Source organism: Zea mays, chromosome 8, assembly GCF_902167145.1.
Source record: "Zea mays cultivar B73 chromosome 8, Zm-B73-REFERENCE-NAM-5.0, whole genome shotgun sequence".
Lineage (NCBI taxonomy): Eukaryota > Viridiplantae > Streptophyta > Magnoliopsida > Poales > Poaceae > Zea > Zea mays.
The window spans coordinates 102,957,012-102,979,563 of NC_050103.1; the positions used below are offsets into that span (position 1 = coordinate 102,957,012).

Below are 22,552 nucleotides of genomic sequence, written 5' to 3' on the forward strand. Positions count from 1 at the left end.
CGAGTGTGACAGAAGTGGTATCAGAGGAATGTTGACTGTAGGACGAAACCTAGATAGAACTGGATAACCCTTATCTACTTACCTTTACTACTTTGATTCTTTCTAAACTTTTCTTAATCTTTTCCCATCGATTTCCGCTTTACTCTGATTATTCTTACCTTTTTCCTTCTAAAGACAAATGTGGATTTCACACTTTGAAATCCTGTGCCTAAAAATGACCTTTAGGAATAGGAGACCTAATCTTAAGAACAAAAACAAAAATATTTTTTTAATCTCTATGAACTTGAATGTTTGTTCTTATGATACTTGTCTGATTTGGATCTTTGATTAAGTGTGATTAGTTGTGGAGTAATGTCCATAATTACATCTGCATATACATATAGAAAAAATGCTTATAAAAGTAACTAGACAAATTAGATTATCCCTCATTAAAAAAATGTATCTAGCTTGATAGATTCATCCTATCTTAAAAGATTCTATCCTACACTCATAGATCTATCTTATCTCAAAAGATCCTAACTGATCCTAATGTATCTAGATCCATCTTATCTTGAAAAGATTTTATCTCATCTTAATAGATCTAACTAACCTCAAAGGATTCTACCTTATCCTTATGGATTCATCTTGCCCTAATTAGCATATTTATCCCACTCTAGAATAACAACCGTGAGCTAATCCAAAATTTATTTAGATCTTATCTACTCTAAAATAGTCATATCAATTTATACTAAATCTGATCCAACCTAATAGGTTAATCTAACCTGATGAAGTCTAACCTTAAGTTGAGCTAACCTAAGGACAGTCACTTAACAAGTTAACACTAGTGAAATAAACTGGATCCTACTCCTATCAACCTTGTTCTCCCCTCATGCACTTAAACCTAAACTAGCGCATTAGACCAACTCAACCATGAGCATAAGAGCTAATCCAACCATTAGAGTCATGATGGATTGCATAATCTATCTGTGCCAACCCAATGTCAAACAAGATTTTGATCTACATCATGTAGTCTATCTCATCCATGTCTATCTTAACCATCTTCCTCGACCCCGATGATATACACTAACCTCGAATCAATGAGACTAAGATCGAAAAAGGAAAAGAGCAACCTCGTCAAGGAAGCAGATGGGTCAAATTCAACTTTGAAAGGAATCAAGATCCATAGTTCTGGATGAAGCCTTTCTTTATTATACTCTTCCTTGCCACAACCTATACTTGCCATAACTGTACCTCATCTGACATAATAAATGGCTAGACATATATACCCATATTTTCCAAATCATCTACTAACGTGTATAAAAAAAGCTTCAAACATAACTTTTGATTCCTAAACCAAATGAGAAACTATATTTTAAACCAAACCTATTGTATCCCATTTCTTACAAATCTCGAGGACGAGATTTATGTTAAGGGGGTAGGATTTGTAACACCCTAAAGTTCGATCTTGTGAAATTAAGGAAAAAATTCCCAAGGGTTTTCAATCAAAACACCTTTCCTTAAATAATATTCATAATTTCAAAAGTTACTACCCCAAATTAATATAATTTTTTTTATAAATTAAAGTATTCTTGGATTGAAATTATAATAAGAATTATGATTAAACTATTCCTTAATATATAATCTACAATATAATTTATATTTCACTAAAATGTAAACTTGAGTTTGGTTTTTGAAAATAGAAATCAGAAAAATAGGAGAAAAGAAAAAAAAGAAGAAGAAAGCCTTACCTCGTTGGGCCAAATCCCTTTAGCTCGGCCCACTCCACTATTTCCCTCTCCATGCGGCCCAACCCCACGTCCACTCTGGTGCGCGCTAAACCCTGGATTCCAGCGCTGGCATCTAGGCCCCGCTTGCCAGCCATTGTGCCACACACGCATCTGCTTATTGGTATGTCACCGCCCCTGGGTCCACTGGCCAGACTCCCCTAGCCGCGCGTGTACCTTTCGTTTTGTCACCGCCAGGTGGGCCCCATCGGTCGGAAGCATCCCCATAACAGAATCTCTCTGAACTTGACCGCGAAACACAGAGTCCGTCCGCGGTGCTCGGCACCTCCTGGCCGGAATCCTTCGCCTCCCAAGAATAAATGTGTGGCCACCACGAACCCTGGACCCAACCAATCAGGTGTTACCCCCAGCAGTTGACTATTCTGGCCACCATCGATGTTGGCGGAGGGTGGATGGGTTGTCGTCGCGCCGCCGTCGGCTAATTGGAGACATACCGTTGCTGGGGGCTCGATTGGTGCACAGTGGGGTTCGGAGATATGCAGGGAAGCTTATGGGGGCGTCAGGGGAGAGGGAAGGACCCTGTAGCCGCCGGAATTGCTCTCCGATGCCTCTGCTCCACCACGGGCCGTGCTGCACCGTGGCCGGTGCCCTCCACGTCGCGATAACCGGTGAGACTTATCTCTTTGTGCTCGTGATCATCAAGGCTCAGTGTAGCAACGTTCGAATTGAAGATTCGTCCGGGTTATGGATTTTTGGGGTGGGGATCGGCCATGGCACCGCCGCGTAAGCACTGGTGGCGCAGCCGTCCTCAGATCGGTAGGTAGGAGACGGCCATCTGGCCGTTCAATTTGTGATGGATGACCCAGATTTGTGCTAGTGAATCGATTGGAATCGGCTGTTGTGGGCTGTCCGATCTGATCGGAGGGATAGGATTAACTCTCGTTTCATAAAACCTCGGCCGTGGATTCTGGATCCAAGGATTGCGATGGCGTACCGGTTCACCTAGTGAAGATCTAATCGGTGCCATCAATTCCGGATCCAACGGCTCAGCCACGACCATACCGCTTCACCATGGACTATTTGCATATGAGCCCCTAAATTTATTCAGAAACAACCTGCAGTCCACTCTGTGGGGAATCCTGAGTCTTGGGGAGATTTGCGAGTTAGCCCCTGCACTCCTCTGTTTTTATGCGCGCAGTACAGACTCATAGGAAAATTCAGAAATTCAATTAGAAAATGATTTTTAGTATATAAATAATTCCAGAAACTCATTTTATTCATAGAAAATTCATACTAACTCCTTTTTAGTCCATTCCAGTTCCTATAATTTTATAATAATGTTGTTTATCACATAGTGACACTGTTTTAACATGAAAATGGTATTAAAATTGATTTCTTAATTAATCTCGTATTAAATACGTAAAACCATCAGAAATTCATAACTCCTCCATTTTAACTCCGATTTGATCCGTTCCAGTTGCGTTAGCTTCGTATAAATATTTACTACGCAGTAACAACATTTATTATACCAATCCCATTATTTTATGATTAGAACTTTACTTAACTCATGTGGGTTAGTCTTGTTAATGTGCTCATCATTATCTACCAAAATATAATTTGTGGTAAATTTATAACCTAGATTAAAGTGGAGATAATTATTTATAGAATAATCTCTTATAAGATTTATAGTAACCAATTTATAATATAGTTTAATATTTTAATCACACAGATCTTCTATAAAATCATAACTCCTTAACCGTAACTCCGATCTTAGTAGCTCTCGATCCCACGATCTCGTAGCAACGCGTAAATTATTATTATTCAGTTTATTCTTATGTTTGGTGTGATGTTAATTTTGCCTATACCATGTTTGTTTATATTGATACGACTAGAGCGAGGTCACGAGTCATCTGAAGAGCAAGCTGGTACCTGGAATCTCTAGTGCCAGGCAAGTTGTGCCCTTGATCACTTCTTTTTACCCACTCATGTTCTAATTAATCATAATGATCTGCATAGGTTAATTTTGATGGGACCCAATAGGTTACCCTAGTTTGTCTATCTTTATACCTTGTTTTACCACTTAATATTTTTGGGTAGTACTTCCTAGTGCTATATGTGGTTTTGGGTATGAAGATACATTGTTCATGATCATACTTTATTATCAGTTGTTATTTACTGTTCATGACAAGATCATTATGATAATTGGAACATGGAGCGACCACCCGGAAAAACAGTGCTACCACAAGGGTTTAATGGGACGCCCTTGGCTGATTAATTAGGAAAGCTAGTGGAAGACTACCTTACCCAAAAGGGGCAAGGGCAGTAGGGGAGTGGTCAGTGTAGGGAGGCCCTTGGGATGATTTTGCTGCGATGACGGTCATGCGAGGGGTCCCTGCATTGGAGCTTCTATAAACTGTAGCGGGTTTTCTGAAGCTAGTGGAACTTTGTAAAGGCCTCGTAGTGTTACCCTGCCTCGCCTCCTCGGTAGAGGTGTATGGGAAGTCGTGATCCCTTGGCAGATGGGTAACATGACTTGTGGGTAAAGATGCGCAACCTCTGCAGAGTATAAAACTGGTATACTAGCCGTGCTCACGGTCATGAGCAGCTCAGACCCTCACATGATTAAATTATGGAACTAAATTCAATTTGTCATATGCATTGCATCGCAGGTGAGGTTGTTACTTTTGTTCTACTACTTAATTGGGTTTGGTATTTACTTATACTTAGTAACTGCTAATAAAATTTTGACCAACTTTAAAAGCAATGCTCAGCTCTAACCATCCTCTTTGGTAAGCCTTACACTTCACGTGAGCTCCCACCTTTGGCGAGTTCATGCACATTATTCCCCACAACTTGTTGAGCTATGAACGTATGTGAGCTCACTCTTGTTGTCTCACACCCCCCACAGGTCAAGAACAGGTATCACAGGATGAGGTGCATGGAGGATGCTGTGATGAGTTCGTGAGTGGTCTAGGCCATCGTCTCCCAGTCAACTTTGGGTTGCTGGACCGTTGTCTCCTTATAATGTAATTATTTATTTATTTTGTATAGAACTCCTGTTATATAGTAAAGATGTGACATTCGATCCTGTGCCATGATTCATCATATGTGTGAGACTTGGTCCTAGCACACCTGGTGATTATGTTCGCGCCCGGGTCTTGGTGCCCCAAAATTCGAGTGTGACAGAAGTGGTATCAGAGGAATGTTGACTGTAGGACGAAACCTAGATAGAACTGGATAACCCTTATCTACTTACCTTTACTACTCTGATTCTTTCTAAATTTTTCTTAATCTTTTCCCATCGATTTCCGCTTTACTCTGATTATTCTTACCTTTTTCCTTCTAAAGACAAATGTGGATTTCACACTTTGAAATTCTGTGCCTAAAAGTGACCTTTAGGAATAGGAGACCTAATCTTAGGAACAAAAACAAAAATATTTTTTTAATCTCTATGAACTTGAATGTTTGTTCTTATGATGCTTGTCTGATTTGGATCTTTGATTAAGTGTGATTAGTTGTGGAGTAATGTCCACAATTACATCTGCATATACATATAGAAAAAAATGCTTATAAAAGTAACTAGACAAATTAGATTATCCCTCATTAAAAAATGTATCTAGCTTGATAGATTCATCCTATCTTAAAAGATTCTATCCTACACTCATAGATCTATCTTATCTCAAAAGATCCTAACTGATCCTAATGTATCTAGATCCATCTTATCTTGAAAAGATTTTATCTCATCTTAATAGATCTAACTAACCTCAAAGGATTCTACCTTATCCTTATGGATTCATCTTGCCCTAATTAGCATATTTATCCCACTCTAGAATAACAACCGTGAGCTAATCCAAAATTTATTTAGATCTTATCTACTCTAAAATAGTCATATCAATTTATACTAAATCTGATCCAACCTAATAGGTTAATCTAACCTGATGAAGTCTAACCTTAAGTTGAGCTAACCTAAGGACAGTCACTTAACAAGTTAACACTAGTGAAATAAACTGGATCCTACTCCTATCAACCTTGTTCTCCCCTCATGCACTTAAACCTAAACTAGCGCATTAGACCAACTCAACCATGAGCATAAGAGCTAATCCAACCATTAGAGTCATGATGGATTGCATAATCTATCTGTGCCAACCCAATGTCAAACAAGATTTTGATCTACATCATGTAGTCTATCTCATCCATGTCTATCTTAACCATCTTCCTCGACCCCGATGATATACACTAACCTCGAATCAATGAGACTAAGATCGCAAAAGGAAAAGAGCAACCTCGTCAAGGAAGCAGATGAGTCAAATTCAACTTTGAAAGGAATCAAGATCCATAGTTCTGGATGAAGCCTTTCTTTATTATACTCTTCCTTGCCACAACCTATACTTGCCATAACTGTACCTCATCTGACATAATAAATGGCTAGACATATATACCCATATTTTCCAAATCATCTACTAACGTGTATAAAAAAAGCTTCAAACATAACTTTTGATTCCTAAACCAAATGAGAAACTATATTTCAAACCAAACCTATTGTATCCCATTTCTTACAAATCTCGAGGACGAGATTTATGTTAAGGGGGGGTAGGATTTGTAACACCCTAAAGTTCGATCTTGTGAAATTAAGGAAAATTTTCCCAAGGGTTTTCAATCAAAACACCTTTCCTTAAATAATATTCATAATTTCAAAAGTTACTACACCAAATTAATATATTTTTTTTATAAATTAAAGTATTCTTGGATTGAAATTATATATAAGAATTATGATTAAACTATTCCTTAATATATAATCTACAATATAATTTATATTTCACTAAAATGTAAACTTGAGTTTGGTTTTTGAAAATAGAAATCAGAAAAAATAGGAGAAAAGAAAAAAAAGAAGAAGAAAGCCTTACCTCGTTGGGCCAAATCCCTTTAGCTCGGCCCACTCCACTATTTCCCTCTCCACGCGGCCCAACCCCACGTCCACTCTGGTGCGCGCTAAACCCTGGATTCCAGGCGCTGGCATCTGGGACCCGCTTGCCAGCCATTGTGCCACACACGCATCTGCTTATTGGTATGTCACCGCCCCTGGGTCCACTGGCCAGACTCCCCTAGCCGCGCGTGTACCTTTCGTTTTGTCACCGCCAGGTGGGCCCCATTGGTCGGAAGCATCCCCATAACAGAATCTCTCTAAACTTGACCACGAAACACGGAGTCCGTCCGCGGTGCTCAGCACCTCCTGGCCGGAATCCTTCGCCTCCCAAGAATAAATGTGTGGCCACCACGAACCCTGGACCCAACCAATCGGGTGTTACCCCCAACAGTTGACTATTCTGGCCACCATCGATGTTGGCGGAGGGTGGATGGTTTGTCGTCGTGCCGCCGTCGGCTAATTGGAGACATACCGTTGCTGGGGGCTCGATTGGTGCACGGTGGGGTTCGGAGATATGCAGGGAAGCTTATGGGGGCGTCAGGGGAGAGGGAAGGACCCTGTAGCCGCCGGAATTGCTCTCCGATGCCTCTGCTCCGCCTAGGGCTGGAAACGAGCCGAGCCGAGCTCGGCTCGGCTCGGCTCGGTGCGGCTCGGTGACTGAACGAGCTCGGCTCGGCTCGGCTCGTCCATTTCACGAGCTGGCGAAAGAGGCTCGGCTCGGCTCGACCTTGGCTCGCGAGCCGGCTCGGCTCGGCTCGCGAGCCATATTCTGGTACTTATCGTTGCATTATTTGGTGAATTAACATTATATATTCATCATCAAAGACTAAAAAATGACCTATTATCCATAAAATTATCTAATATTCATTATTATTCCATAAATTGATCATTTTTGCAAGGCTCGCGAGCCGGCTCGCGAGCTGGCTCGGCTCGGCTCGCTGCAAAAACGAGCTCGAAGAAGAGGCTCGGCTCGGCTCGTTCGAGGCTCGCGAGCCGCTCCGAGCCGAGCCGAGCCGCACCGAGCTCGAGCCGGCTCGCGAGCCTCGAGCTAATTTTCCAGCCCTAGCTCCGCCGCGGGCCGTGCTGCACCGTGGCCGGTGCCCTCCACGCCGCGATAACCGGTGAGACTTATCTCTTTGTGCTCGTGATCATCAAGGCTCAGTGTAGCAACGTTCGAATTGAAGATTCGTCCGGGTTATGGATTTTTGGGGTGGGGATCGGCCATGGCACCGCCGCGTAAGCACTGGTGGCGCAGCCGTCCTCAGATCGGTAGGTAGGAGACGACCATCTGGCCGTTCAATTTGTGATGGGCGGCCCAGATTTGTGCTAGTGAATCGATTGGAATCGGCTGTTGTGGGCTGTCCGATCTGATCGGAGGGATAGGATTAACTCTCGTTTCATAAAACCTCGGCCGTGGATTCTGGATCCAAGGATTGCGATGGCGTACCAGTTCACCTAGTGAAGATCTAATCGGTGCCATCAATTCCGGATCCAACGGCTCAGCCACGACCATACCGCTTCACCATGGACTATTTGCATATGAGCCCCTAGATTTATTCAGAAACAACCCGCAGTCCACTCTGTGGGGAATCCTGAGTCTTGGGGAGATTTGCGAGTTAGCCCCAGCACTCCTCTGTTTTTATGCGCGCAGTCCAGACTCATAGGAAAATTCAGAAATTCAATTAGAAAATGATTTTTAGTATATAAATAATTCCAGAAACTCATTTTATTCATAGAAAATTCATACTAACTCCTTTTTAGTCCATTCCAGTTCCTATAATTTTATAATAATGTTGTTTATCACATAGTGACACTATTTTAACATGAAAATGGTATTAAAATTTATTTCTTAATTAATCTCGTATTAAATACGTAAAACCATCAGAAATTCATAACTCCTCCATTTTAACTCCGATTTGATCTGTTCCAGTTGCGTTAGCTTCGTATAAATATTTACTACGCAGTAACAACATTTGTTATACCAATCCCATTATTTATGATTAGACCTTTACTTAACTCATGTGGGTTAGTCTTGTTAATGTGCTCATCATTATCTACCAAAATATAATTTGTGGTAAATTTATAACCTAGATTAAAGTGGAGATAATTATTTATAGAATAATCTCTTATAAGATTTATAGTAACCAATTTATAATATAGTTTAATATTTTAATCACACAGATCTTCTATAAAATCATAACTCCTTAACCGTAACTCCGATCTTAGTAGCTCTCGATCCCACGATCTCGTAGCAACGCGTAAATTATTATTATTCAGTTTATTCTTATGTTTGGTGTGATGTTAATTTTGCCTATACCATGTTTGTTTGTATTGATATGACTAGAGCGAGGTCACGAGTCATCTGAAGAGCAAGCTGGTACCTGGAATCTCTAGTGCCAGGCAAGTTGTGCCCTTGATCACTTCTTTTTACCCACTCATGTTCTAATTAATCATAATGATCTGCATAGGTTAATTTTGATGGGACCCAATAGGTTACTCTAGTTTGTCTATCTTTATACCTTGTTTTACCACTCAATATTTTTGGGTAGTACTTGCTAGTGCTATATGTGGTTTTGGGTATGAAGATACATTGTTCATGATAATACTTTACTATCAGTTGTTATTTACTGTTCATGACAAGATCATTATGATAATTGGAACATGGAGCGACCACCCAGGAAAACAGTGCTACCACAAGGGTTTAATGGGACGCCCTTGGCTGATTAATTAGGAAAGCTAGTGGAAGACTACCTTACCCGAAAGGGGCAAGGGCAGTAGGGGAGTGGTCAGTGTAGGGAGGCCCTTGGGATGATTTTGCTGCGATGGCGGTCATGCGAGGGGTCCCTGCATTGGAGCTTCCTATAAACTGTAGCGGGTTTCTGGAGCTAGTGGAACTTTGTAAAGGCCTCGTAGTGTTACCATGCCTCGCCTCCTCGGTAGAGGTGTATGGAAAGTCACGATCCCTTGGCAGATGGGTAACATGACTTGTGGGTAAAGATGCGCAACCTCTGTAGAGTGTAAAACTGGTATACTAGCCGTGCTCACGGTCATGAGCAGCTCGGACCCTCACATGATTAAATTATGGAACTAAATTCAATTTGTCATATGCATTGCATCGCAGGTGAGGTTGTTACTTTTGTTCTACTACTTATTTGGGTTTGGTATTTACTTATACTTAGTAACTGCTAATAAAATTTTGACCAACTTTAAAAGCAATGCTCAGCTCTAACCATCCTCTTTGGTAAGCCTTACACTTCACGTGAGCTCCCACCTTTGGCGAGTTTATGCACATTATTCCTCACAACTTGTTGAGCTATGAACGTATGTGAGCTCACTCTTGTTGTCTCACACCCCCCACAGGTCAAGAACAGGTATCACAGGATGAGGTGCATGGAGGATGTTGTGATGAGTTCGTGAGTGGTCTAGGCCGTCGTCTCCCAGTCAACTTTGGGTTGCTGGACCGTTGTCTCCTTATAATGTAATTATTTATTTATTTTGTATAGAACTCCTGTTATATAGTAAAGATGTGACATTCGATCCTGTGCCATGATTCATCATATGTGTGAGACTTGGTCCTAGCACACCTGGTGATTATGTTCGCGCCCGGGTCTTGGTGCCCCAAAATCCGGGTGTGACAGTGTGCCACCGAATAGTGTCCGGTGCACCACCGGACAGTGTCCGGTGTACCAGGGAACTCGACGCTGAACTCCTCACCTTCGGGAAAATCAGAGGGCGCTTCGCTATAATTCACCGGACCGTCCGGTGAGGCACCGGACAGTGTCCGGTGACACACCGGACTGTCCGGTGTGCCAACGGAGCAACGGCTACTTCAAGCGCAACGGTCGACTGCAACACATTTAATGTGCGCCTGCGCGCACAGAGGGCAGAGCACGCGCAGTTGGCGCACCGGACGGTCTACAGGAGATGTCCGGTGCACCACTGGACAGCCCAGAGGCCCCACAAGTCAGAGCTCAAACGGTCGAACCCCAACGGCTGGCTGACGTGGCTGGCGCACTGGACTGTCCGGTGCGCCATGCGATAGCAGACTTCCAACGGCCACATTTTGGTGGTTGGGGCTATAAATACCTCAACCACCCCACATTCAATTGGATCCAAGTTTCCAACATTCTACACATTACAAGAGCTATAGCATTCAATATAAGACACACCAAAGAGATCAAATCCTCTCCAAAGTCTCTAGTTCAATTCCAATCAATAGTGACTAGTGAGAGAGTGACTTGTGTTCATTTGAGCTCTTGCGCTTGGATTGCTTCTTTTCTTTCTCATTCTTCTTGTGATCAAACTCAATTGTAACCAAGGCAAGAGACACCAATTGTGTGGTGGTCCTTGCGGGGACTTTGTGTCCCGTGTGATTGAGAAGAGAAGCTCACTCGGTCTAAGTGACCGTTTGAGAGAGGAAAAGGGTTGAAAGAGACCCGGTCTTTGTGACCACCTCAACGGGGAGTAGGTTTGCAAGAACCGAACCTCGGTAAAACAAATCCTTGTGTCTCACTCTTCATTCGCTTGTGATTTGTTTTTCACCCTCTCTCTCGGACCCGTTCTTATTTCTAACGCTAACCCGGCTTGTAGTTGTGATTAACTTTGTAAATTTCAGTTTCGCCCTATTCACCCTCCTCTAGGCGACTTTCACTCTCGCGCCTTAGAGTTCCTCTCCAGCGAACTAAAGTTGTACATCTGCAAGGAGGACATCACTATTGGGGTCCTATCGAGATTTATGAAAGAAACACAACATGGCAACATGTTTAAGTTACATCCTTCTCCTCTCTGAAAGTTTCATCGGGAAAAAAGAAAGGAAACTTACAAAACTCCTAGTTCTGTATAGAAGCAAGTTTATATGACGAAGTTCATAAAAAGATAAATTACATAGGGTTACGAAGTGTACAATGCGAACGATTACAATAAAAAACCAAAGGTAAGACATATTTGAGAAAATCTCTACTATATTAAAGCACCAGTTTCAACGGTCGTCCCACATCATTTTTTTTTTCAAAACAAAACCCTACATTTCTTTAGAATCAACTCGCACTGCTATAATCTCTTCTCTATCACTATAACAGGAGAGTTTATGTAAAAATAAGGTAAAATTATGTATAAGTGAGTGTTTTAACCTTGGTTGTTGGCTCCACATTCACACCCACCTAATCAATAGAAAACATATATTTTGTACTTTATTAAAACAAAATTATCCTTTGTTATATATATAAAAGCTGTAGCAATGCACGGACATATGACTAGTATACGATAATTTTGAGGTTTACCTTTTATGAATCTTTGCAAGCTCAATGCTAAAAACAAGAATATGAATTTGCATAACCGATTCTTTATCATATTTATTCACAATCAAATAAAAAGACCGAAAAAGCTGATACGTGAATAAGTAATTGTTTTCATCCCTAGTCCCTACTTGTGGGGACGGGATGTGATGCAATGTTGTGATTTTTGTTTACTTTTTATTTAATATGTGGCGTGATATGTAATATTATTTCTGTTTTTAGGGGTGAGATATTGAAGCGGTTGAAGGAAATCCAACAAATATGTTTTACCTATTTAGGAAAGTTTCTGATTTGCCAACAATTTTGTTTTTGGGAATTATAGAGATGCTCTAAATAATTGTCCGTTGTTGAAGAACGCAGTGGCTATTCAAACTCGAAATACACCAAGAAATGTAAAAGTAAAAGATTGAGAGTGAGAACAAAATGTGCAAACACCGTACTCATGCAGATTCTAGTGTTTTTTCACCCACTTCTGACAAAACGAGATAACGCGTGATAGGAGGAGAGATATATATTGGGAAAAAAAACTGGAAATCGCGTGGTGGAAACTAATTATGACCAAAACTTGAATGAGGTTCTGTTTTTTTTTTTTAATTTCAGAGGCCACCGATCCACGTCTGCTAGCTCCAGATCAGATGATAGGACCTCAGCGGCACATGCCTCCATCGAGAGAAAAAAAAAAGTGTTTCTTAATGAGATATTATTTATTATCACGTGCGTCTTCGATTTAGTTGCAACCAGAATCATTATCACATGATCGATACAGGATTCAACACCACCACAAGCAAAGAAGAAACACAATCTCGCAACCTCTTCTCTTGGATCTTGCACGGATGCATGCATCTTGAACAAAATCATCTATCTATCTGTGTCTTCTGAACCACAAAAGCTTTGTTCTTTGTGGAGTAGATGGGGGAAAAAAAGGAAGGCCGTGTATACGTCTTATATGAAATGAAACATGGAGCATGGACTATTGAGGTGGACGAGTTGACGGTGGATACTCATACTGGCTTGATCCAGACCAAGAAGCCGTGGTCGCCGGATAGCTCCACGCACTACTCTCCGGCCAGCTGCCTGCCCACTGCGCCGCCTCGCCATAGCTGGGAGCGGAGGAGGCAGAGGACGACGGCACAGAAGCCACGGTAACCGTGGAGGCGGGGAAAGAGTAGGAGCTGCTCATGGCACCACCACCAGCGCCAGCGCCAGCCCCGCCGTGGCCGCCATAGTCGTAGTACAGAGGATACCCGCCATGACTGCTGCTGCCTTGGCCGCTGGTGGCCCCCTGCAGAAGCATCATCTGGTACTGCAGGTAGTCTGCAGAGACGACGGCGGCGCTGGCCTCCTGCTGGTACGACCCGCCCGCCGAGGCCGCCACGGCCATCGTCGTCGTGGATCCCGCCGCCGCCGGAGCGACCGCAGCGGATGGCGCCGTGGTGAGGCGCGCGTCCTCGGGGAAGTTGAGCTTGGCGCGGCTGCCGCGGAAGCGGAGCGCGGCCTCGTCGTAGGCGCGCGCCGCGGCCTCCGCGGTGTCGAACGTGCCGAGCCAGACGCGGGCCGCCTTGTGCGGGTCGCGGATCTCCGCCGCCCACTTGCCCCACGGCCGCTGCCGCACGCCGCGGAACCGCCGCTCGCCGCCCGCCTCGGCGGCGGAGGCCGTGGGCGAGTAGTGGCCCTCCATGGCCGCCGCGCCCTGCACGTCGTGGGCCGCCTGCTCTCCTCCTGCGTGCGCGGATAGATAGAGATGAGATGAGTACACTGTGCACAGCACTAGCTAGCTAGTCGCGCACACGGACACGGCACACACGGACACGACGTAGCGTAGGGTAAGCAGTGCGACGGATATATAGTGCGTCGGCGGCGTCGTGCGTTTGACCCGCCATGCGTCGGCGTCCGCGCCATGCCCATGCATATACGGGTCGTATTTTTGTTGTGGTGGTGGTGTATTAAATGCGCACCTATCCGTATCGATGCGGGCATGGGCAGCTGTAGACACGTACGTGTACGTAGCAGGGTTCCTTCCTGGCGGCTTCCTGTGCTCTGCTACGCATGCATGTGACGATGGCGTACGTCGACGCTTCTCCTCTACCGCTCTACGACTCTTGTACCTAGCTAGCTAATCACTGTAGCGATATCTCATAGCTAACGACGTGACACGGCTAAGAACGTGATAATAGATCCTACATGTAGCAGTGTAGCAATATATTTTTGGCTGTATTTATTCTAGACGTGTACGCGGTTTCAAAAAAATAAAATGGTGTGGATGGGGCTGCCGCCTAATCTTTAATTTGATTCAATCGGCGAGACAAGTGAAATCCACATGCGCTCATTTGCGTACGTGCACCATGCATGTTTTACACAAATTGCAGTCGTCGCTTCTTCTCGACATTTTTCGGGCGTTGTGCATTGAATCTGGATGGAAAAGGCAATGCATGTGAATCCTGGTTCAAGACGAGTTCAATTTCCAAATTACGAAGAAAGTAACGCTTTAATCCATACCGATCTGTATCTCGCGCTGGAACAATGCAAGAATGGAAAAAAATGTTTTCAAAATTGTTCGAGAAAAAAAACAGAAATAATTTTATCATTCATTCATGGACAGTTAGTCTATATGTCATTCATTCATGGACAGTTAGTTCGCTCTGACGACGACGTAGCATTCGTCTTGGCGCAAGCAAAGTATATTCATCTAAGCAATATAATTAATATGCCGCACTAACACCAACTTTTGATTCTGCCCGCATGACTAACACATGCTAATTGAACAGCAACCGTTCTGAAAAGAGACCCCAACTATATATAAAAAAAAATTAAAGGGGGACGCAAGTAAAGCCGCACAAGCGTCACGCGGAGCTCGCTGTTCTTTGTTTTAAGTTAACGAACTTGTTTTTGATACTGGAATGGATGCCTTGCTGCGATCTCCAAATAAATCAAGTACAGTAGAATATTTGCACGTAGGAGCGGTGTGCTTGCTAACCTGCTCCGAAGAAGTGAGCCGGCGGTGTCGGTGCGGTTGCGGCGGAGTAGCCGTGGCCGCCGGTGCCGACCGGCGCCACCATTGTTGCCGTAGGACGACGACTGTCATCCCCCCGCCGGGCGCCGGACCACGGCGGGTACCCTTCGCCGCCGCTAGCGACGACGTGGGCCAGAGCCGACACCAGCGTGGACGTCTCGAGGGCCTGGTACTCACCGGACAAGACGCCGGCGGTCTCCGCCGCCGCAGCACCACCACCGCCGCCGTCGTCGTGCTCTTCCGGCTCCGCCGCCAGCCATCTTGCTGCTTGTCGGCGCGCGTCCGCCATCTCCCACGTACGCCACGAACTGCGATCACGGCCGCCTCACGGCGGGGCTGCAATGCAATGCCGCCGCCGCTCGCATGCACAGGCTTGATGGCAGCTGCAGCTGGCCGCGCGCGTAGCAGCACGACGACGCGCCGGCCGGCGAGACTGATTTGAGCAGACGGGACGGAGTGGAGATGCAATGCAAACGCAGCTAGACCGACTGACTGTGACTGATCGGCAAGGCCGGCCGGACGGACGGACGGACAGATGATTTCAAAGCACACGTCGATCCGTTCTCAACACGAGGCGGACTAACCAGCCGTGCTGCCGGCTGTATATATAGGGAGATTGCCAGTCGCCGTGCAATCGGGCTAATCACCACCGATTATCTTGCGTTTATTGTGGTAATGGTCAAAGCGTGATGGCAGTCTCGAGACATCTAAACATCCCTAGTTAAGGGTATGTACTAGTACAACCCTATTTAATACCCCCTCCGTTTCGTTTTAGTAGTCGCTGGATAGTGTAAAATTAAACTATCCAGCGACAACTAAAAAGAAACGGAGGGAGTACGTCATCTTTTGAGAGGCCTTTAACAACGTGACATATAAAAATATTCTATAATTTAAAAATTAATATATTTTATAGAATTTAGGCCACCAACAAAACATTTTGCTACAACAATAAAGCATCAAATCTATATTATGGGGCAGCCATTACGGTGTAGTATATTTGAGGCACTTGCGATGGTGCATATAATTTTTTGTCAAAATTTTATGAAATGAGACATTGTTGGAGTTTTTTTTTCCTATGTAGAGCCTCATATTTCAATTTGAGACACCATTTTAAGGCACTGTTGGAGATGTTTTAAGTGCATGTACAACCACGAGACACACCATTTCGGTTTTCTAAGTATAAGAGACAACGTGTATGAAAAACCGTGAATATACGTGCTCTCGAAGAGTCCTTCTCTTATATTTTTTTCCACTTAGGATCTTAAGACCCCTCAAGACACCATATTAAATGGAGTTATAGATGTCCTAAGCGGTTAAAGGTAAAAAATACAAGAGAATGACTCTTTGCAAAGAGCCTATCTCTATATAAATTGTCTATACATAATGTCTCTTGAGTCTTGACAATATTTATGGTGTGACTAATTTTAAAGGTCCTTCATTGTATATGATGTAGTTTCTTAGGTGTATTTTATACATAGAAAACTGATCAAGAGATTTTAGGTTGTACATTCTAACTATTAGTTGCACCCTTAACTACCCATTAATTTATTTGCTAGTTCAATCCAACTAAAATTAGCTAATACTCCCTCCATTCTTTTTTTATTCGTCGCGGTTTAATTCAAAAATAAATTAATGGGCGATAAATATTCAAGAATGGATGTAGTCTCTACTACTAATTAAGTGCCTATCGTAGGCGTTCACAGCACAGTGGTGCACGTTCTGCCGCTGCGGCGCTGCGCTCACCCCGCATCCCGTCCGCGACCCCCACGGATCCGCCTCCCCATTCCCCTAATCACGCGCCCCCTACTCGCCGATCTGCGGCTACCGCCCCCTGTCCCACCGATTCGCGGTTGCCGCCTCCTCCTTCCCCTAATCACGCCCCACTGCCCCGCCGATCAGCAGTTGTCTTCCCCTGCCCCGCATCACGCTCGTCTCGCTTCCCCTAATCACGGCGTCGGCGGCGTCCTCGAACGTCACGGGGAGGCGATGCTCGGGCGCCAGGCGGTAGTCCACGGACGCCATACTAAAGCGTCTGGAGGGATAGTGCATCGCGTCTAAACCCTTCTCTCCTTCTCATCCCCACCTCCCTCACGGATCACTCACCACCGCCGCCGGTATCTCATTCGCCCCCCTCTCCTCCCTTCCTCGAGTGAGACTCTTCCCATGCCCGGAATCCTTACCCGATTTGTCGTTCTGCAGGCCGCAGCCACCGCCGTGATGCTGTCCCTCCAACTTCCTTAAACCCTACCGCCAGCAGCAGGCAACCAGCGCCGACGAGGAGGAGGAGCGCGGAGTAGAGGGGCTCCAGCGACCGCGTCGGAGATGGCAGCGAGCCACGGCGCGGATACGCTCAAGTCCACCTCCATCAACGGGCAACCGTCTGCCTGGGGTCGAGTGCCTCCCACCCATCAAATCTAAGCATCAGGAGGCGCTCACCTTTGACAGCGGCCATCCCTCAACCCTCTGTACCATTTTTATGATTTATGTGGTCAAATTACATTTTCTCTTATATTTTCTGATGCAAGGTTCTATGATTTTTCAGGCATTTGCAAGGATTGAAAACCACTACTTTGTGAATAAGGGATTTTTACCCTCGGACTCATTCCTATTGGACAATGTTGATAAGATCCGACATATTAAAGGTTTTATTGTACAGGTATGCTTGTCAATGAGTTTTGCTGTTTTCACAATGTCCATGTGTGTCTGCTAGAAGGCAAAACGGCTTATAATTTGGAACGGATGGAGTAGATATTATATTTCACAAATCAAGTTCTTCATGCATGTCTACCTTTAGTTGTCATTGAACTTCTGGCCAAGCATGTTTTCTTTATTATTGTCTTGCATGATTGCCTGGAAAATTTGGTGTGTTGTACTCTGTATCTTCTAATTTCAGTATAATCAGATGCATGTCTTCCTTTTTCTTAGAATTGTACCCTAACTATGGATGCAGATAATGAGATCGATATATTTTGAAGGGCACTCAAACTTCATCATACTGGATTAAAAGTTGAACAGTCTTATTTTGTTGCTAAAATCTGTGGGTTGACATCGACACACAGATAGGGCTCAAGATGGAAATAAATGGGCAAAGGCATAAAATGAAGCCTATGCTAGGATTCGTACTTGAAATATTTGGCTTTGATACTTTGTTAGAGTGGATGTACTAACCACATGAAGCTAAAAGATTAAGCCATATGGAGAAGGTACGCAATCCACTCATACACTTTAACATTACCATGTGAACTGCTTACAACCATTAGCAAAAGTCATTTGCCAATATCAGCGCACAAAACAGGAACAAACTATCACTCCATAGCTCTTCTCTCTGATGGGCAATACAGGGGGATGTGCCTCTCTTTAGTGCAAGAATAAAATATATGTAAATATTGATGTATTATGAGCAACTGCCTACTGTACAGTCAAAACCTTTCCAAACTTTGTTCACACACAAAAAAGAAGTCTCTCCAAACTTCCAATACGATATATCTAAACACATGTGTTATAAAATGTGTAGCTATATGAAGAGAAATTTGCATGCCTAAACTAACACAAAGTAACTCCCTTCCAAGTTTTCTCTGATCCATATAGTAACAACTAACAAACATCATATGTTCAGAACTAGCAATTTAATATGCAGGAGATGATGCTGACAAAAGGATCTGACTGAAAGAGGTGCACCAGGGTCTCTGAGATGCCATACCTGGAGACTTCTAGAAGCAAGATCAGTGTGGGGGAGAGTAGCTTTTCCATCATTGAAAGATTGTAACGACTCCCTATCATAATCAGTAGAAGCAATGCTAGATGTTTCACATGCTGATGCCATATCTTCCCAAGCTGTTGAAGTGTGGTGCGCTTGAACACCTTTGGTTGTCTTAGTGTAGGGCGATCTCACACGAGATGTCAACTCTCTCAATTTCTGCTCCAACAGGAGTCCCAAAAAACACCATCAATGACATCAAGTTTAGTGTTTAATGTATTGCTTGAAGTTGACACGGTGTTCAAATTCCCCAAAAACTGTTTTTCCACTAAATGATTGGGGAAGTGGATGCCATGTAGTGACTTATCAACTGATGAGGTAAATGTGAATGAAACAATCTCAGTGCTGACTTTCTTTTTGTTTGTTGAAAAAGATGACTGCTCATCAATCACAATATTGGTCCTCCAGTCATTTCTCCAACTACCATATATGATATTCATGCTGGAAATGCGATTTAATAGGATTATTATATTGAAGCACCAAGATAGTTTTTCCAATATTTTAAAGTTGTATCCCTTAACATGATCGAATATTAATATATTAGTCGTCTGTTCATGTGCCTGATTGGAGACTGACTCTAACATGTTTTTTTTCGTTTTTGTCCCTGTGTGCAGGATGCCAAGTGGCAGGGCTATTTTAGCATGCAAGTTTTATTGATCCTTGCTCCTTTCTTTGTCTTTGTTTTACTGCAATTACAATATGTATTGACACTGTACCATTCCATTTATCCGTTGTTGATTGCTGATGTTATCTGCGAATATCATGTTGTTTGTTTTTCATTAACAGTTTAACATGCTTAGTTTAATAGAGTTGTGAGTGATGGGTTGTGACAGATAGCCGCCGATCTATCCTGCCTGCCGCGCGTTGCCCACCACCATAGCCCCTGCCCATCACGAGGTATGGTCCATGTCACTGTGTTCCACACTTAGATGTTCCATACTTCCACGGGTTCACCCTAATGGTGTTGCTCAAGGCGAGCATCGAATGAACTCAGACACCACCAGCATACTGTTATTCTCCTCTTGCTTCCCCTGCTGCAGCATCATGTGTCTATTTTCTCGTTGCCTTGCTGGGAGGCAATGTATTCATAGGCAATCAGGTTCATGTCGTCCCTGACCGTGGTCACTAGGCACACCTCAGCGATGACATAGCAGTTTGCATTGCTTAAGACTTCATCTGTTGATGATGATTTTTCTCAACTGAAAAAGGAATTGTTGGAAAGCACTTTGGTATGTATTGTTATCTGGATTATAAAATTAGAATTCTAACAATAAAAGCTAATGAGATATCTGTTGTTGATTTATTTTTGTAAATCCTTTCATCTGGTGATCTATTTGAGTAGCAGTTAACTCAGAAAGTTTACAACATCACATTTTACCCGTCTTTGTTATTCATTTTGGTGAGCTTTGTTGCAAACTGTGTCATGTCAGAAAGCTGGCAGTGGTAGTATGGATGCCATAGTGGAAATGACTATTATAGTGGTACACCTAAAGGGTTAGAATGAAGCACAAAGTTATTCTTCTATTTGTTCTTCTCATATAATTTTGATGGTGTTTCTTCTATGTTTAACATTACAGACAAACAAGGTTACTTTCTAGATCACATCTGAGATGATACATCAGGTCTACCATTCCACTCTACTTCTTGATCATGAACTAATCCATATATATTGCTTGGTATCATCAAATTTTCTATTTCCTTAACTATTATAATTGCAAAATTTCTGTACTATGCTGTAAAATTAAAATTATGTCATTTTATAGGTTATGGAGTTTCTGCACATTGTTGTTAGTAAAAGGCTTCCAAAGATTTTTTAAAATTTGTATATGAATGTGTAACAAGCCCCATACCTTCTCTGTTTTCTTAGTAGCTTTGAATCTATGATGAAATGTAGGAGACATGTGAGTGGTGTTTGTAGCGATATGTTCTTGATTGCTCTTACTTAGTTGTTTACCCTGAACTGCAGATGTGAGGGCTAATCATTTAGATGAACCAAGCATTGTGCTATGATATGATAGAGCAGTACTGCGAAAGTGCGAATATATTGTGAAGCAGCTCAATCACATGCAGAAAGAGAGGTAACTGTCAGTTCTCCAAGTGATGCATCGTTTTCAGCGTGTGAATACCTGTTTTAGTATATTGTTTGATGACATATGTCTCAATTAACCATTTGCAGCATACAAATGTGTCCGTTTGTGTTCTTTATAGAAAAAAAAGTTTGGTGGTAGTTATTAGATTTCTTTATAGGCATCATCCCTTTTGGACATTTAGTTTGATCAGTGCTCTAACGATTTCTGGCCTAAGTGGCTTGTTTGGAGATAATTGCTTTAGTGCATATCTTGATAGCTATAACTTGGTTGTCTTGTTCGCTTGTGTTTGTGCCGACCTTCGCCTCCTGCCCACCTTGCTCACAATGCCCGTCGTCGCATTGCAAGTAGATCTCCAGCAACTCCTGCCCGCTTCTGGCTAACAAGTAACAACCCGCGGAGCTTGGATCAGATAACAACTATTTGACATTTTGCATTTGAGGAAACTGCAATTAGGTCAAGGTTTGTCCTCATATAGTGTAAAGAAAAACGATTTCTTATTACAATACATCTATTGTGAGCAAGGTATTCTCCTTGGAAGGAAGAGTGCCTGAGATTAACAGTGAAAGGTCAGCAGCTTAGTGCCTGCTTTACCTTTGAGATTGATTTGTGTAATCGATTGAAATTGATTTGTTTGTATCACCATTCTTGGAAGGAAGAGTTCGCAACATCTTGATTTGATTGTCTCTGCATGGGTCTTCTCCTTAATGGTTCTGAAGCATTGTTGCTTTTAGTGAAATACTAATCTGCTTTCAGTTTCAGGGAACCTAGAGGATTTGGGTTCATCCAATACTTTGATCCTGAGGATGCTTCTAATGCAAAGTACCATATGGATGGGAAGATGCTGCTTGGAAGGAAAATTGCTGTTGTTTTTGTAGAGGAAAACAGGAAGAAGCCTTCTGACATGAGGGCCAGGGAAAAAATAAGGTAACAGTTGTTTTCCCTTTGCGATACCCATTCTATAACTGTGTACACTATCATTCTGTCATAGCATTTTAAGAGGCAAAAGCAAATGTACTCGTGCAATTTTTTACTTATGTAGTGGCAGAGGCCGTTCTTATGATGGGAGGTTGCGCTCAAGGTCACCTGGGTTGTACGATTCTCCTAGGGTAGATCACGGTCCCAAAGCCGAAGCTACTCGCCAGCACTTCAGCGAAAGCACTATTCAAGGTACGAGTTGCTGCCATCCTCTTATATGTTGTTGAAAACTCCATGCGCGGGCACTGTCCCAATCCAATTGATTGTCTCACATACCATCTTGACAGGTCCCCGGCTCCTCGACCTCGGGAGAGATCTTTGTCGCGTTCCCAGCTGTCAACAGATCAAGGAGTGCAAGCCCCATTGTTAGCAGGTCTCCTCGTAGGCAGGGGTCTCTCTCTTTTAGTGAGTGAGGTATCTCAGGGCTCTGTGTGATTATCTTGTCGCTGTTATGCTGAACCATATATGTTTCAGATTATTTTTGTTAGCACCCTCGTGTGTACTCTAGGATATCTGAACGTGTACTATGTGGGTATTCCAAAATCTCTGATGAGTGAAGTAAGTTGTGAACCAATGAACCTTGATGTTGGACGTGCTGACCAGTGCGCAGGTGCCTATGTGGTGTGATAGTGTTTCGTTCGGTTAGCAGAAACTGATAGGAGTTATAGCTCGGTTGGTTGTAGAAGTCTGGTAGCCTTGCTATTATCAAGATGATATCATATAACTGTCCATGTTTTACACAATGTTTAGAAGAACCCATAATAATGAGCAGATGGCA

The 22,552-nt window shown here is 43.3% G+C and overlaps 2 protein-coding genes across 2 annotated transcripts; one reads left to right on the plus strand and one right to left on the minus strand.

Moving 5' to 3' along the window:
* Positions 1-12,628: 12,628 nt before the first annotated feature.
* On the minus strand, positions 12,629-13,909 carry LOC100275504 (Ethylene-responsive transcription factor ABR1). Its single transcript, NM_001149564.2, has one exon. It carries the CDS (start codon positions 13,618-13,620, stop codon positions 12,913-12,915), a length of 708 nt encoding a protein of 235 aa, NP_001143036.2. The 5' UTR covers positions 13,621-13,909; the 3' UTR covers positions 12,629-12,912.
* Positions 13,910-21,531: 7,622 nt separating this feature from the next.
* On the plus strand, positions 21,532-22,205 carry LOC103635616 (serine/arginine-rich SC35-like splicing factor SCL33). The gene is made up of 3 exons (XM_020543319.2): positions 21,532-21,723; positions 21,839-21,966; positions 22,062-22,205. Exons 1-3 carry the CDS (start codon positions 21,626-21,628, stop codon positions 22,142-22,144), a joined length of 309 nt encoding a protein of 102 aa, XP_020398908.1. The 5' UTR covers positions 21,532-21,625; the 3' UTR covers positions 22,145-22,205.
* The last annotated feature ends 347 nt before the right edge of the window (positions 22,206-22,552 follow it).